Raw genomic sequence first — 17,500 nt, 5'->3', positions numbered from 1 at the left:
TTAATTTATATTTCTCAAAGCAGCCAAAACGACTTTGCACCACTGTTGCAAACTAAGGTTGGATATGAACAGCAGAATTATGAATAGTAGCATGTGATACATTTACAAGTACATGACAACACTTTTATAACATCGGTAACATTACGCAATGGGCGAATTAACAACCCAATGAATAGGAATTGCATTAACTACCAGTTAAAATTTAAAAAAAAACATGGGTTGGGGTTAAAGGCGAAATGTACGGCAGTACGTGAAGGCAACATCGAGACGGAGTCGCTCCGTTACTATGGCCACGGGTATATACTGTTGCGTTGCAGCCACAATGACTATAATTTAGCGAGTTAACCATGAAGACAACCTGATTCCATCGTATTTCACAATTATAGGAAAGTAACAGAATAGTGCCTTAAGTTGCCGTCGTTCATCTTCATCCATGTGCAGGTGAGCAAACGGTGCCATTACTTAACTGTACCTACTAATTTAAGATTGTTAGTTATCAGCTAGCTAGCTCGGCGCTACCTAGCCTGTCAACCAAGCTATGTTAACGAACTATCTTAAATTAGCAGGTAGGTTAAGTTACCTGGTAAGTGGAGACGTGTCGATATTCATGAATTTCAGTATCACGTGTGTTGCTTGATCAGCTTTATTAGTAAATTAAGTTTTAAACTAATTTTTCAAATACAAAAAAAGTGTACGCAGACAGACACACTAGGCCACACTGATATTAACCTTGAATCCATATTGAATTAATTATTTGACAAACAATGACAATTAGATGGTCACATTATTTCACATGCTGTAATTTTATGTTCAGGTTAGAGTGGATCCACAGAAACGGGTAAACACTAAAGAAGAAAGTAAATGGTGTTCAGTTTTATTGCACTCTAGTTTTTCATTTACATAGGCTAACATGTTTTTTTTATTATTAATTACATTGTTGAATTAAAGTATTGTTTAAGTAGGTCATACGTTGTCCATAATTAAGCATTCTCATTGTGTTCTAGACAACATGGCGAAAAACAAAGTCACTGATAAATCTCGGTAAGATAAGTCCCATCTCAGCAAATATACGTTTTAAATAACATTCATATAGTATTTTTATTTGTTCATTTACGTTTTCCAACCAGCAGGAGGAGTCTTCCAACCCAGGTGCTTTGTTCTGTAAAGGTATGTACAGTATTCTGACACAGTATCCAAGACTAGATTGACAGAAACATGTTTTGTGTCACAACTGCAATAAAACAAATGTAAAATATCACTTCCTTAAGGTTTCTTGCCAGAAGACTCAAAAGTCTGGGTTTCCAAGTGGGGCCTTGCCGGATACAGACAGTATGTGGTGGTGAAACTCATGTCATTATTTTTATTATTATTATTATTATTATTATTATAAAAAATATATTCAATCCAGTTGAAAGATTAGAATACAATTTAACCCTGACACATGTTAAAGGGGCTTAATTCAATATTCAAAGTAGAAAACTATTTGAAGCTTTGCACCCAGCTTCTGGCTTCCCCTCAGGTAAACACTGTTTGCTCTGTCATTGCTTTTTCCGTTCTGTTTTCTCTCCCTAACTTGTATTTCGCAGCTTTAAAGAGGGCAACTCCTGCGTCATCATACATTAAAAATGCTAGTGGCTATATCATTGCAATTGCTATTGCTCTTCACAACCATATTGATGTATGTGTTACTGCATGCTTGATAACTTTTTCCAAAGTAATTCCTGGGAAATGCAGTTAGTCACAAACATTAGTTATGAGTGACTGAATGAAAAGACATGCTACGCACACCAAAAGCTAACTTTTCTATCTATCTGCGTCATTTTCTTCCTATCATTCCTCCAGACTGTCACGGAAAGTTTCATGTTTTGTTTACAGCATGATATCGACAAACATTTTTAGCCTGTTCTATTGTCTATTTAGTCACAAAAGAATATATAAAGAATATATAAAATCCATGTTTCCTCGCTGAATTAAATGTCTTGTTTGTCTGCTTTACCCCTGCAGAGTTCTCAGCAAAGGAATCCAATAAGAGAACACTAGGGTACTCTAAATTCACATCCCGTGTGATCAAACAAAAAATTAAATATTGCCAACGTAGTTTTAAATCCTAAATGTGCTTTCAGGGTTGGAGAACACACACAGTTTGCTGCAGTAGCTGATGACGAGCTGAAAATAAAAGACTTGAGAAACATTGAGCCCCCAGAGTCAAAACTAACAGGTGGGTTGTTAAATAACTAAGTCGAATAAAAGTAGCTAGATGGGATGGTGTTGATGGTTGTCAAGAGGACCAACACATTCTACTCCACCAGCTATGCCTCTACCGATACGTGAGCCAAATGGGGAGGAACAACAGACCGAGGAAGAGGATGTTGAGGATGAAGACATCACGGCACCAGTGGAGCTAATAATGGAGGTAACTAAGCACAATCAATGACTGCACACTACATCCGTCCTCTGTTATCTGATCTCCAGTTGGGAAATAATTCAGCTGCAAATAAAAACGGTCCAGGGTCAAGAGATAGCCAGGTCAGTTTATGCAAACCCCACCTATATATATATAGAACCTCAAGTGAAAATGTGTGGTTTCAGTTTCTCAGAGCTGCGGGGGACAGAGACTACCAGCTGGCCAGCAAACTGTGTCAAATGAGTAAGTGTTACGCATCCATCAACTATGTCTGTCAGTCAATAAATCAGCCACAGGTGAAGTCAGTCAATGCTGCCTCTTCTCTCCTCGTTCCAGTTCTCATCTACGAACCAGACAATCCTGAGGCCTCCGAGTTTCTCCCGCTGATCCAGAGGAAGCTGTTGGAGGGTAAGAGCCCCTTGTTTTTATACGATAGCAAACACTTTTTTCTGCATATTACAAAACACGAGTCATGAGTTTGTATCATGCCTTTTCTATTAGAGCAAGAGTCAGAGCAGAGCACTGAGGAAAACGAAGAAGATGATGATGAGGACTCTGGGAGCGATGGGGACTCATCTAAGAGCTCAAGGCGCTCCTCTTCATCTTGCTCCTCCTCCTCACTCTCAGATGATGATGATGATGATGATGATGATGATGATAAAGAAAAAGAAAAGCAAGTAAACAGACACAAGCCGTGTCCTCCTTGTCACATTTCCCCCTGAAAATATTTGACCAAACCAACAGAGGCAACATAAGATACCTCTGCTTGACAACATCTTGTCAGATATTGAAAATAAATTATATTTCAACCCACAAAGCGACTACATTTGTCTTTGTGTATTTTGAAGGTGTTATGACAATTGTATTTAAAAAGTATTTCACCTGTGAATACCATTTTGTTGACAAAGCTGAATGGAAACATAAAACTGGCAATACAAAAAATATATAGCTGATCAGGACATGTTTCCACTCCAGCTAGCGTTATGCATAGCAGATGTACTGTTCAGGCTCTTTGGTTAGTGTGTTAGCATGCTCACATTCGCAATCAAACGCTTTGAAACAAAGGACAGTCGAGGCTAGTGGGAATGTCACTGGTTTGTCAAGTGTTTGGTGAAACCTTTATGGACAAACTGAAACGTTGACATGATGACGGCGCTAACATGAAAGTTCAGGAGTTCACCAAATTTCACCTTGAATATTTTGAATTGCAATGGTGATCAATCCAATAGTGTTTGAGTTATTTCTGTCAGGACCAAAGTGCCACAGCGATGAGGAGACATTTCTCTACTTGGTACATTAAATACATATTCATATCCTTCACGTTTTCTAGTTTTCCACCAATTAAGGTCACGTGGCCCTTTAAATTATCCATTTTGTTGCGCTCATCTTCTTTCTGAAATGCTCTGTTGGGGAGCCCTAACAGCTGCTTATAATGCTTAATATTGGCCCAAAAGAGGGAAATGCACATTCATTTGCATTTTCTTTTGCATATTTTTTTAGAAATTTGGTTCGAATTGGCACTAGATTTGGATGAAAAGCTTGACTTATGTGTTGAAGTGGCAGAGTAACGGTCAGAGCACAGATGGTCTCAAATGAGGTGAAACAAGCACGAGCTGGTTCTGTTGGCGTTGTACCTTTGCTGGGTCAAGGAACTCTTCAGATTATTACAAAGTTTAAAAAAAAAAACAGCTTCAACCCAGTACAAAGTGAGATGTTAAAATCGTGACACTTTTAAATGAACAAATGTTGATATGAACAGTGAAGGGTTTTCTATGTGCACACTGGATCACCACTGTAACGGTTACACAGCCTCTCACACAGACAAGCACACACACACAGCCAATCCATCCTCTTGGCATGCTGCAGTATATTCTGAGTTATTATCACATGATGGCACTTGTCAAAGAGGAAAAGTGAGCTTCCTCTGATGAAGGCTGTGTAATTTGCAATGACTGGATGAACATAATGGCTGCTCTCTGGCAATCCGGTGGACCAGGACGCAGGCAGGGGGACGACCATGAGTCACCGCCCTCCAGGCTGGATTCACTTTGATGCCTCTGTGTTATTGTCCATGTCACAGTTATTAAAAAATAAAAAATGTGCAGGTCAAACATTATGATGCATGCAATGTTGTCATCTCATGAAGGGGAATATTACAGTCGCTGCCATTGGAGCTGAGTCTATAAACTATAACCGTTGTTCCTCAGACCCAAACTGGGATTGTCATCCCAAGGTCAACTGCTATGTAACCCCACTCAGAAAAAGAAAAAGAAAAAAAAATCACATCCACGTCTCCATCCCGTGACACCCACCCACACCTGGAGACGCGCAGAGGGGCGGCAGGCGTACGTCATTGGTGCTTTTTCTTTTCGCCCCTTTTAGGCTCCTTGAAGTGGATTGTGGCTGTCAGCAACACTCAGGGAAGCTTCATTAGTCGTCAGAGGGAGGCAAGGCTGTGACTCACGCTTGCGTGAAGAGACCAATGGGCAGCCGGAGTCTGAGATATAAATAACGAATAAAAGATATTCTTGAGGGAGAAAAGGGTCACTTGCGCGCCGCTGGATGGGATTGTATTAGTGCGCTCTGGTATTCCGCTATCACTGTGGACTGTTGCTTGTCGTGTCTTTGGGCGCTAATTGTAACATCTAGTTATAGTTTGTCTGGACTCGGCAACCTGTGCGCTCGTGAGCCGGTAAGACGCCTCCTCTTTTCATTTCATATCATGGCATGCTCCCCTTGATATGTGGATTTTCTTCATTCAATTGTTTCATAAACACACACACAGGTGATTGTAACGTTGGAGTTGCAAATCTGTCATAATTCGTCGTGTCGTTTGAAAGAAATGAGTCCCGGATGAGTGACAGAAGGATTCATTAGTAGTCCAGTCTGTCTCTCGTGCCACGATGACAGTGAGTGATGGTGGTACGGGATGTGCGTGTTCAAAGCGCAACTTAATTGAAATGTCGATTGCTGAGTCAATTGGTAAACGCCGGTGCATCTTATCAATATGTGCTTAATAAATCAGTCTGTCCTGTCATCGGTTCATTTAGTTTTTCCTCAGATGTCATCTTGACTATGGCAGGCTGAATGCATCGTTTTTTTTTTTACTTGTGTGTGTATATATATACACCCACACACACATATATTATTGTGTTTATTCCTTTAATGATCTCAGACACGCAGTCTGGTGCGGCTCTGATCAAGACATCGATAAAGACAAAAAAGGTATTTTTGCTCCAACGAGCCATTAGAACAAAGGACAAATATGTATTTTTTTTCTCCCTGACAACTTTTGAATTTGTATCTTTAATATTGGCCATTAACGTCAGTAACCCTGGGATTATTTAATGACCAATTGAATGCACGACATATTTATTAATATCTCCGAAATGAATGTACCCATATGCATTATGTTATCACCGTGACTGTTTATCCTGATGCGCGCATTGCTGGTGCGTCGAAGTGCAATCCTCCCCAAATTGCGCGACTTGGTTCGTTGACCAATCAGCTCTCCTTCGGGAATATCTCGTTTCTGCGACGCACAGTGAATGCTCATTTTCAGATACAATCCTATAAATCGATTACAGTTAATATATATATATATATATATATATATATATATATATATATATATATATATATATATATATATATATATATATATATATAGGTGTGGTTTGTATAAACTGACCTGGCTATCTCTTAACCCTGGATCGTTTTTATTTGCAGCTGAATTATTTCCCAACTGGAGATCAGATAACAGAGGACTGATGGCTACGTCTGAACCGAAAGCCTCTGGCGGGGACCAGGACCCCAACTCCGCCAATTTAGGACCTCCATCCACAAGTACGTCCTCTCTCTCTCTCTCTCTCTCTCTCTCTCTCTCTCTCTCTCTCTCTCTCTCTCTCTCTCTCTCTCTCTCTCTCTCTCTCTCTCTCTCTCTCTCTCTCTCTCTTTCTGTGTTGATAGCACTCTGTGATCCCAGCATCGATCCTCGAGGGTAAATTCTCGTTAAGGTTGTCCGTCTCCGGCGCGTGCTTACATAGCCCACTGGAGCTGACAGCAATTTTGTGCCTTGCTCAAAGACACTTATGCAGTGAGATCTATAGCCAGCACGAAGGCTCCAGTACTCCCCTCTCCCGCTCTCAACCTGCCCCAACTACACGCATCCCTCTGTCTGCCTCTCCGTCCCCCCCCCCTCTCTCTCTCTCTCTCTCTCTCTCTCTCTCTCTCTCCCTCACACACTCTTTCCCCTCTCCTCTCTCTCCTCCTTCTCTGTCTGATAAAAGCGAGTCTCGCCCGGGCCATTTGCTGTGTGGGCTCCGTCGTTAATCATTCCGGTTAAAAACAGAGCCATCACAGCTGCCTGTCGCTGTCTGGCGGGTCGGCGGTGCGCACCGAGTAGTGGACCTGGCGCAGAAATAATGTGCCATTAAAGCATTGGTATTTATAATGCTACAAGAGCATTTACTGATAACATTTTTCGACTGAAAATGCATTTTCCGATCGAATATATTCCTGTTCTCACATTTCTCCCCCTTTCCCCCCTTTGTAAATGCCTCCGTTGCCTGGTTTTAATCGTAAAATGTATTCAAAGCAGCATTTTTCAAGGACACACATATATATATATATATATATATATATATATATATATATATATATATATATATATATATATATATATATTATGTTAATGATAATTTATATTCTGTCATGATTCATCTTATCTTGTTTCCCAGGCAGGATGTTGTAGGCCCTCGAGGCTATAGGCTGTATATATTATTTGCTCTTGGAGACATATTTTGCTGTTTGTTTAAAAAAAAAAAAAGTGTCTGAACATATTGATGTAGGCGATACATTAACCTATGGGTTAATTAATCATTTGAAAGCCACATGCACGGAACCGTCTCCACAGCGCACCCGAGCAGCATCTGCAGTGCAACGCGGGGAAATAATTTCGTGTTTTTGTCTTCGGCCAAATGCAAAAGGAAATAAGCTACAGTTCCTTCGGTGCCGGTGTTCAATTCAATTTCTTATTGTCTCTCTTAATCGAACAATGTCTTTTATGCATTGTATGCCCTTGGGTGTCGACACACATGTCTACAAAAACCTCAGACTTATTTCTAATTTGAAATTGTCCCTGAAAAAGGCCCATTATGAAAAAGAAGATGTTTGTTTTGTCTGATTTTGCTCGTATACTGCTGCTCGATGTCGCCATTATCTCTCCTCCACGCTTCATCTCACGCCCGGCGGCTTGTAGTGTCTCTGCGTGCGTGTGTGTGCGCGCGCGCCTGCCTGTGCGTGCGTGCGTATGTGGGTGTGTATGCCTTGGCCTCAGCACCTCCGAGCTGTTCTTTGGTTTCTCTCAATTGCTTCAGTCAATTTAAATACTTGTTTTTGTCTTGGAAGTTATCCATCAGGTGCACTCGCCGCCTCGCGCTCTGCATTTTTTTTTTTTTATTCCCTCCGGCTTCTGCTCCATCTCTGCTCACGCATGTCCACGCTCGGGTGTGTGTGGCTGTGAGTGCGTGTATGCATGAGACACCCTACAGAGCCTGCTTATAAGTTTCTGCAATACGCCGGCTAAAGACTTTCCGGCCACAGACATCTCCAGCTCGCTCCAGTCACATACTGTGTTTCACTCAATTAATTCCTGCCCTCCTCCGTGAGCTCATTTCACGCGCGTTAATTCCACTCCGCCCCTTGGCTGGGTGTGTGAGCCGCGGCTACTGCCGGTGTCCATTGATTGAACTCAAATCGGAAATGTTATAAGACTCATCCTCTTGTGATCAGTGGGTGCTGTGGTAAATACAATTTAAAAAAAAAAAAAAGGTGGACAAAGGTTTGGTTAAACAAAGTCCACGTATATTTAAACCAAATAGCTGAATGTCTAAATGAAAATATCAAAACAACCCGTGAGTTCAGAGTCACGCACCCGGCCAAGAGCCGTCCGCATCACGCCTCCACTGTGCTCACTGTGCTCCACCAGCTTTATATATATAAAATACACATGCATCATCCGCCCCCATCCACTTTGACTCCGCGGCCTGCAGCACCAGAAACTCAAACGTTCATTCTGTTTTAGCCAACGAATATGCGTGGATGCACGGATGCACACGGAAACTGGGGATGAAGATTTGTGGTAAGTTTCTTTTCCCGACAAGGGGGCGGGGCATACGCAAAACACAACTCCTTTCATCTTAGTCACATTGGGACGTCTTAGAATAAAGCAATTTCAGAAGGGCCATATTCACTTATGGTGGATGTATGACTCCATAATATTCCGAATGTGATATCTACCGAATGTGATATCATGGCGGAGCTGTTATCTTTTTTTTGTCTGTGTGTAAATAAATAAACCTGTTTGGAGGCCAGAAATAGGCCATTATGAAGGCGGTTATAGAGCAGGACCATCCACGACTGTCACAGTGTGTTTCCATCTTCCAAAGGTCAGTGGACATTAGCCCGTAGGTCTGATGATGAGAGCCCCGGATCACAACCCCCCGAGCTCCCCATGTCTTTTCCATTTCACCGCCAGGAGAAAAATCACCGAGACAGGCCTGTAGATAAATGCTATAAAGCCCAGAATAACATGAATAGAGTGTTTTTCTTCATTTCCCATTCAGATAAGAATACATTTTCTCTGATATAGCTTCTGTTAATCTCACTGATGGCCTGTAGAGTGGACGTGCTTTTGCAGTCATCCTTTGAAGGAATTTGTTTCTCCCGGTGACTGTTGCAGCTGCAAACGGGAAATAAATGTCATATAAATATGATCTATTCAAACATGCTTTAGCTCGTTGGCCAGTTTGGTTGCGGCAGAAATCTATTTAGACCAAATAATCGAATATCGCCCATTTCTTGGTCTAAATTACATTTTTAATGGACTGGAATATAAATGGAATGGAACAATTTCTATATAGAGGCTTTGGTAGTTAGAGAGTCTCAAATATTGATTTTGAATAGGTCATATACGATTTAATAGGCGTTATGAAGTTCCCATTGGAAAAATACAAGAGGCAGTATTTGACGCTTGCACAAGGGTGTAGGACTTCACGACTATAGCTCACACGTGACCACATTATCCTCCAGACATAACGAGCCCATATAACGATCAATCATAGAGTTGAAAACATATAGGCCTCGCTATTGGGTCTGTGCATCCGTCATTAACCCCTCTTTATAGGGTGTGCGTTTATTGGCTGTGCGGGTCATCGCTGCGGGCGTGTCCACTGAGCCGATCAGTCTGCTCCTGCTGCTTCCTCACAGGGGTGTGGTTGTGATGTCACATGATGGGGGGCTCCACCCCACTACCAGAACGTGTGTGTGTGTGTGTGTGTGTGTGTGTGTGTGTGTGTGTGTGTGTGTGTGTGTGTGTGTGTGTGTGTACATATATGGCTGATAGGTTTGGCCTCCACCAGAAAAGCATTTCTCATGGAAGAATACAGACTTTAACAGCTTAATTAATACAACTGATATTTTTCTAAATCTACCTTGCCACGTATATATTTACAGACTAAATACCACTGAATATTTGGACATTCATCATTCGTGATTCTTGCATTTTTTATTTGTATCTGTTCTGGTCCCATACTGGTCTTTTTCCTCGTGTTTGGGATGGAGGTGTTTGGTGATAACTCCTGCCCTTCGCCGTGTAACACCCTAGGGTTCCTGCAGAAGAACAACAGCCTGGAGGAGAAAGGGAGGCTCGCGGGTCAGAAGAACCTGCTCTCGTGCGACAACAGTGACAGGGACGCGCGCTTCCGCCTCACCGAGACCGACTTCTCCAACCTGTTCGCTAGAGGTGAGAGCTGTACGCGACGCTGCGTAAAATTTTTTTTTTTTTAAAATAAAAATAAAACTGAACTTGGGTGGTCATATTATTTGTCGGCTCATTACTTTGAAATAATGTGACTCTTGGTGAGTTTGTCGAGATAAAGACGTTAAAAGCTCTCAAAGAAGCACACACATATATATATATATATATATATATATATATATATATATATATATATATATATATATATATATATATATATATATATATATATAATATCTAGAAAAACAACCAAAAGCTGAGGGTTGGCCAGTGTCAAGTGATTGACAATATAGAACAATTATTATAATGTTTTTTTTGTTTTTGTTTTTATAAGGGGTCTTCAGTAAGACTATACCTGTTGAGACATGGTAAAAAAAAAATAGGATGCACTTCTCAGCTCATATACGACATAATAGGCCTATGATTTCACTATAGGCCTTATTGTTAGCCTATTATAAATAATACCTTGTACGACCAAAGAAAATAATGATCAGACATAAGTCACCAACAGAAAAATTGTAAGAAATACAAAATCAAATTTGGACTAAAAAGAATGACTATGTGCCTAAAGCTTTCTGAAGGCATTAGAAGTGATGGTCAACATGCTCAGAGCCCAGCGCTGTAAGGGTTTGCTCCAAGGAAAGCCCAATTTAGCGAAAAGCTACATGACCACCATCTTTCTCCTCACCTCTTAGACCTGCTGCCAGCCAAAAATGGAGAGGAGCCCACCATACAGTTTTTGCTGGAGATGGTTGACATCCTCACCACTTACGTCAAGAAGACTTTCGACCGCTCCACCAAGGTGCTGGACTTCCACCACCCTCACCAGCTCCTGGAGGGCATGGAGGGCTTCAACTTGGAGCTGTCTGACCAGCCTGAATCCCTGGAGCAGATCCTGGTGGACTGCAGGGACACGCTCAAATATGGAGTTCGGACAGGTAGGCCAGGACATCTTCAAGGTTAAGCTGTACTATAGAGCTGTACCTGAGGAAAATAGGCAGGATGGTGGGGGGCTGTTAAAGAATTCATATGGTGGCAAACATTATTTTAAATAGCAAAAGGACACTGAACGCGTGGAGATGAAAAGCAATTAACCTTCGCTGTCAGTTCAAAAAAAGTATTTTTACCTGCAGACCAAGATATAGATGTCACGATACAAAGCATAACCTAATGTGAGGATTTGTCTTTTTCTGATACTTATCTCTCGGATGGCATCTCAAATAATATTCCAATATAAAAAAAATACATTAAAACAAGATGTGTCCATCTTGCTCCTTTCATATAAATGGTGGGATTCAACACAAATAATTAGAGAGGGAGCTGTTTGCCAGATAGTATACAGCCCATTACGGTGACTGCCTTATTTATTGTCCCCCCGGTAATTCAGTTGACATCCTCCTTTTCTTTCCCCTCGACTTATTAAAGCGAGTGTCGCCTGAGGGGATCTTAACACGGGCTGTTTCAAGCTGTTACAAACGACAACGCTCAAACTGTCCCTTGGGTTTTATATATCATGTGGGGTCTACTGTGCCTACAACTCAACCCCACTTTTCATTCCGAGAGTTTTTTTTTTTGTCTTTTTCTTTGTGCTCAATCTTGTTAAGGCCCACTGTGGGAGAGCTGCTCACGGTGCTGAAATGTGTGGCGGACCTTTAATTCCTTTTGCTGTTAAGCAGCCATGTCTTTGATATTAGTTGTATTCTTTCGATTTTATATATTTTGTATTCAGAAGTGGCACAATATGAATCACTATACACAGTAGTACACTGATTTGATGGCTGAGAAGACGTGAATGTGTGTGTGTGTGTGTGTGTGTGTGTGTGTGTGTGTGTGTGTGTGTGTGTGTGTGTGTGTGTGTGTGTGTGTGTGAGCCACACAGCACCACCTCCAAAAGCTGCTTATATCCAAGACTGCATTTATGCTCCCGGCCTCTTGACGGTGGCTGTGTGTGCGAGCACCTTAGAGTCTAAATGGCTGTCATATAGCCTTGTTACCAATGTAATTATGTACACTGAGAAGTGCTATGTCAGATCCCTGAGGTTTCATGGTCGAACAACTGTGAATATTGAAATAAAGAACTGTTTCTTTATGGGGTGTTTAAACATGTAACAACCAGACAGGCGGTCAGCTTTAGCCTGCAGCACATTATCGTCACGTCTTCACAAAGCTATCGTACTCAGGACAAAGCAGATGTTTCAGTGTCTGTCTTTCCGTTGGCTTTCTTTTTATAGAATTATATATATAAAGCCAGAATCCCTCATCAAGGCAGTGAAGCCCTGTTAATAGGAAAGCCATTAAGTAAGATATATTTTTCATCCTTAGGTCACCCACGATTCTTCAACCAGTTGTCTTCTGGTCTGGACATCATCGGTCTGGCTGGGGAGTGGCTCACCTCTACTGCTAACACCAACATGTAAGTCATATGTTCTTTGCGCTTGTGCATGACACAGTTATTGGTTGTTTGGGGAAAACACCTCATCATGTCATGACAGGGCTACTGAGGTTTCCAGTTTGTAGGCCACTGGAAATAGCCCCCAGTCGTTCTCATATGGTCATGGCGGAAGAGCTCATTTTGTTCCTCCCAGCTACAACACGGCAATTGGTTCGAATACAGCCTCTAAGGGCAGTTATATAAAGTGTTTGGTTTGTCCCGTTGAGACAGTGTATTGACAGGCAGGCTGCCACCGTGCTGTACTGTAGATCGGAGGCAGCCCAGCCCCCAGGGGTGGTTAGATTGCATATTGATCTCAGGTCACAGTTACATGGTGGCCCAGTCTAATAGAGGGCATGAGCCACATCAACATCTCACACACATACACACACACACACACACACACACACACACACACACACACACACACACACACACACACACACACACACACACACACACACACACGCACACACACACAAACTGTAAATAAGCTATAACTTGTGTTATGACCACTCTATGGTAAAGAACATCACACTATCTACTATCTATAATATTAAATACAGACACATGCAGAGTTACACTCATAGACACGGACACCTTTACAGTAATCAATGCAGGTCTGACAATTTATTCTCACTTACAAAATTAGTAAGTCTTTTTAAATTGTTATCCTTGTTGAACGAATTACAGCCATATGCCCTTTGGAAAATTTACGGAATTAATATTAAGTTTGAGGAAGTGTACAGCGTAATGTATTCAGGGCTGAGAATATCAATGATATTCTCAATAACTTTGTCAGTTAAGTAAAAAAGTAAAAACAAATATTAAAATGTCATCATGAAACTTAATTTTTTAATTATTTTGTATACCTAAAAATACTCAATTTACCAACATAGTATTAATAAGTGTCCTGGGACAAAGGAAAATCCTCAGAATAGACACTTCTTGTATTAATTAACTCATTCTTTCTACGTATATGTCTCTTTAAATGTACTAGACGAACACAATCTCGGTATGACAACAAAAACAAAAAGGCATGAAAACTGATTTCCAAAGCAGAACCAGTCACTTAAATATCTAACAACACATGTGAGAGAGTCGTCCTCGGCGACAGTGATGTAGAGTTTCATGGTACAAACTGACAGCAGCACCTGCATAGTGCAAAAAGACCACACAAGTGTGCAGAGGACAATATACAACACTTATATTCACAATATTTCCTTCCAGACTGCTGAAGAAAAGATCAATGCACGTGTAATAAACCCAACGCTAAAGGGAATTGCGTCACTTAATTTATCCCATTTCTCAAAACATTAGCTTAGGAAACCACCCACTCTTAGGGGAAAAAAAACAACTTCCCATCTCCCGGTTGGAAGACGACGACAGGGCCATTGAATTCACACACTGGCGCACACTTTCATAATGACACAGACACACACACACACACAGACACACACACACACACACACACACCAGCTCTGGATGTCCCAGATACAGCAGCTAGGGTTTCCAGTCCATTTGCTGCAGGCTCATTGAGAGCTGGTCTTAGCAGATAGGCCAGCTGGGCCCCACACTGACACACAATGTTCTCCGGCTGCACAGAAAACCATGTGACACGCTGGAAACTGGCTGCGGCAGCTCCCTGCGGAGTGCTCTCATTCTGGCTTCATTGTCCCCGTGGTTACAGACTGACTCAGTGCGCCTTTGGTGGGGCTGAGAGAAGAGTGCGGTGGGGGGTCAGAGGGTTAGTCACATAGACACACACACACACACACAAACTCTCACACGCACACACACACACTCATACACATAGAGTGCCCTTGATGATGATAATAAGGGCATTTAGAGGCTGTCCCTGGAGACGGGCAGGTGACTGAGGGGTAATTTTCACTCTGAAAAGACCAATGATTGGCTCTGATTGTGATAATGATCACCATTATTGTCATTACAGCGTGAAATGACACAGAGAGAGAAGGCAAATTTTAAAAAGGGGCCCTGCTTTTGTCCCTTTTCTGCTGTGGATACATTTTAAGAAGAAATGAAAGTGATCCATCCAGGATATTAGGTATTTTGGGATTCATTATTATAGATCCTAATTTCAATATATCAACGAAAAGCATATTTCTAAAATTAGGCCAGTGAGAGGCGACAAAATAAGGCTTCTTTATGATGTTATGCATTGCTGCCACTGTTCATAGTTGAAGCCCAGCGGTCACAATCTTATCTGAGTTATTGACCAGAAGCTAATGTTCCAATAAACCGTGGGTGAGCCGTCATGAGGAATAATTGCACAAGAAAAATGCCTTTTTCTTCTTTATTTCTCCATCCTTCTGTTTTCTAATTTAATTTCCATCTATTCTCAGAATCCACAGCATTCACTGTATTTCCCTCCTTAATTCTCTGCCATTTCTTCTTGCTTCTTTGTGCTTTTCCTTGCCTTGCCTCCTTATCATCCCCTCCTTTTCCTTTGTTGTCACATTTTTTACTCGGCGCATTGTGTTTCCATCCAACTCTCTCTGCTCACAAGCCTTTATCCCTCCCGCTCTCTCACCAAGCTCAGCCTCAGTCCTTGTTTAGATACTTGTGAAAGAAACAGAGAGGAATCGAAGTAGAGAGGAGATATGATTGTTGCTCTCGATGGTAATGGCGGTGGTGGTTGCTGATAAGGGTGGAGGAGTGTTGTGTAACTGGCATCATTAAAAGTGTAGTAAGCAGGGATCCGTCCCAAGTGTGTACGTCTGGGAGGCGATGAGATGGCCTGTCAGTTAGCAAAGAGAGCAAGAGCTCAGACCTCACTGATGTTGGCTTTTTGTGACAAGTTATATCTACTTTCACTTGTCCAGGAGTGTTGCTCTGCTGTTGCCGACGAAGCTTTGAGCCTTTTAATCTTTTGTTAGCCGACAGAGTGAACAGAAATACATCAACCACTTTTTTTTTTAAAGCTGTCCTCTGTATCTCCCTACTCTAACAATACTCCCTGTGTTGTGAATATTACTTTGTGGACATTTCATCCTTCTCTTTCTTTTAATGAAAAAATAAAATTAACAATCCTGCCGTTTTCCTCAATTTCTGCTTTTCGGGGTCAACAGAGGCTGTTATCTCTTCAAAACACTCGGCCTGCCGGTCTTTTGCACACACGCACGCACGCACGCGCACGCACGCACACACACACACACACACACACACACACACACACACACACCCACGTCTTCTCAGCCATCAAATCAGTCCCATTCAGACTTGCCGTTGAAATTGGCAGGATTGACAGATAGCCATCAGAGCTTTGTGTGCTTTAATTAAAACCACCGAGTGATTTTAGAAAGCTTTTGAATATGAATGTTTGCTGCCTGGGTCCTATCAGACACTTTTTAATTAGCCCAGTCAGCACAAGCTCCAGCTTGTGCTCCGTGGATGGAATTATAGTACAGCTAAGGAAAAATAAATTTGTGTGTGTGTTGGCGCGTCCGTATTTAGGCTTTCTCATCTGCAAGTGTGTGCTTAATAATCTTCTTTCATTCTTCGTGCTGGATGTCCGTGCTTCTCCCATTGCAGTAATGCTGAATGATACGCAGTCACACGTTCTGTGATATGATTGACAGGTTCACCTATGAGATCGCTCCAGTGTTCGTGTTGATGGAGCAGCTGACTCTGAAGAAAATGAGAGAGATGATTGGTTGGCCCAATGGAGAGGGAGACGGACTCTTTTCACCAGGTTTGGCTAATGAACAACTGGTTGAGTGGGTTTTACTGTGTTGAATGAGTCTAATGAGCGAATGCCACTAATTTTGCAATAATATTAGTTACCAGCCTGCTGTCCGTGGTGCTGATGTGCCTTTCTCTCCTCTATAGGGGGCGCTATTTCAAACATGTACAGTGTGATGATCGCACGGTACAAGTATTTCCCAGAGGTCAAGACCAAGGGCATGTCTGCTGCGCCTCGCCTTGTCCTCTTCACGTCTGAACATGTATGTGACACACACACACACACACACACACACACACACACGCACACACTCTATTTTCAGTATCTTAATAAAGCAGACGCTATGCTTCATTGCCTGCAGAATGAGGCCATTGAAGAAATCCAGTAATAATCAGTAGATCTATTTGAATCCAGGCAATGGTTAGTTTTATAGATTCCCTTTGCCTTTCTCCCATCTGCTTTTGTCTTCGAAGCATTGCACAGCTGAAAACCTGACAGACAGAAAGCGAGCCAAAAGCTCAAGTAGCAATTACCTCACAAAATCGCCACGGTATTATTTGACGCTATTATTTCAATGAACGGTGAATGTGTCCCTACAGAGTCACTACTCAATAAAGAAGGCTGGCGCTGCTCTGGGTTTTGGCAGTGAGAATGTGATCCTGCTGAGCACAGACGAAAGGTGGGCAATATATTTATTTTAAAGCCACAATTAATACAGTAAATGGGTAACACACTGTTGCGAAAAAGGGAAAGAGACTCTTCCATGATTCTTGTTCAGCTTGCATGGCGTGTTGATGATCACATGGCGCTCGGTGCTCTTTCAGGGGGAGAGTCATTCCTGCCGATCTGGAGGCCAAGATCCTTGATGCCAAACAGAAGGTCAGTGTTAGCGTTCCTTTATCTCTGTCTTCGCTTGTTTCTCTCTTGGTTTCTTCTCACTCTTATTGTCATGCGCGTTGATCCTGCAGGGCTACGTGCCGTTGTTCGTGAATGCCACCGCTGGTTCGACAGTGTACGGAGCATTTGACCCCATCAACGAGATTGCTGACATCTGTGAGAAGTACAACTTGTGGCTCCATGTCGACGTGAGTAGTGGACACTGGAACATTTTTTGTAGTATACTGGTAGTGGTAGTAGTAA

The 17,500-nt window shown here is 42.0% G+C and overlaps 2 protein-coding genes across 4 annotated transcripts in view; both read left to right on the top strand.

Moving 5' to 3' along the window:
• The first annotated feature begins 295 nt into the window (after nucleotides 1-295).
• On the top strand, nucleotides 296-3,221 carry erich2 (glutamate-rich 2). Of its 2 annotated transcripts, none has more exons than XM_068571196.1 (10): nucleotides 296-441; nucleotides 1,005-1,041; nucleotides 1,131-1,167; nucleotides 1,269-1,329; nucleotides 2,005-2,041; nucleotides 2,124-2,218; nucleotides 2,310-2,413; nucleotides 2,590-2,647; nucleotides 2,741-2,812; nucleotides 2,906-3,221. In XM_068571196.1, the coding sequence occupies exons 2-10, from the start codon at nucleotides 1,010-1,012 to the stop codon at nucleotides 3,124-3,126; spliced, it is 717 nt and encodes a 238-aa protein (XP_068427297.1). In that variant the 5' UTR covers nucleotides 296-441; nucleotides 1,005-1,009; the 3' UTR covers nucleotides 3,127-3,221. The 2 variants fall into 2 exon arrangements, with proteins under 2 accessions (XP_068427297.1, XP_068427296.1); XM_068571195.1 differs by having other exon boundaries at nucleotides 1,128-1,167.
• A 1,598-nt stretch (nucleotides 3,222-4,819) lies between these two features.
• LOC137804518 (glutamate decarboxylase 1-like) overlaps nucleotides 4,820-17,500 on the top strand; it is a 16,091-nt gene continuing 3,410 nt past the window's right edge. The window contains exons 1-11 of one of the 2 annotated variants that reach the window (XM_068603809.1): nucleotides 4,820-5,096; nucleotides 6,134-6,250; nucleotides 8,490-8,546; nucleotides 10,071-10,208; nucleotides 10,919-11,161; nucleotides 12,546-12,636; nucleotides 16,257-16,369; nucleotides 16,507-16,622; nucleotides 16,960-17,039; nucleotides 17,185-17,239; nucleotides 17,329-17,445. In XM_068603809.1, coding sequence (XP_068459910.1) covers nucleotides 6,175-6,250; nucleotides 8,490-8,546; nucleotides 10,071-10,208; nucleotides 10,919-11,161; nucleotides 12,546-12,636; nucleotides 16,257-16,369; nucleotides 16,507-16,622; nucleotides 16,960-17,039; nucleotides 17,185-17,239; nucleotides 17,329-17,445 — 1,086 coding nt within the window. In that variant the 5' untranslated portion in view covers nucleotides 4,820-5,096; nucleotides 6,134-6,174. The remainder of the gene's footprint in view (nucleotides 5,097-6,133; nucleotides 6,251-8,489; nucleotides 8,547-10,070; nucleotides 10,209-10,918; nucleotides 11,162-12,545; nucleotides 12,637-16,256; nucleotides 16,370-16,506; nucleotides 16,623-16,959; nucleotides 17,040-17,184; nucleotides 17,240-17,328; nucleotides 17,446-17,500) is intronic. The other variant, XM_068603817.1, reaches the window with a different exon arrangement.

This window comes from Clinocottus analis, unplaced genomic scaffold, assembly GCF_023055335.1.
Source record: "Clinocottus analis isolate CAN_PGR_092001 unplaced genomic scaffold, fCliAna1.0.p SCAF_11, whole genome shotgun sequence".
Lineage (NCBI taxonomy): Eukaryota > Metazoa > Chordata > Actinopteri > Perciformes > Cottidae > Clinocottus > Clinocottus analis.
This window is presented reverse-complemented; position numbering and strand designations above follow the sequence as displayed.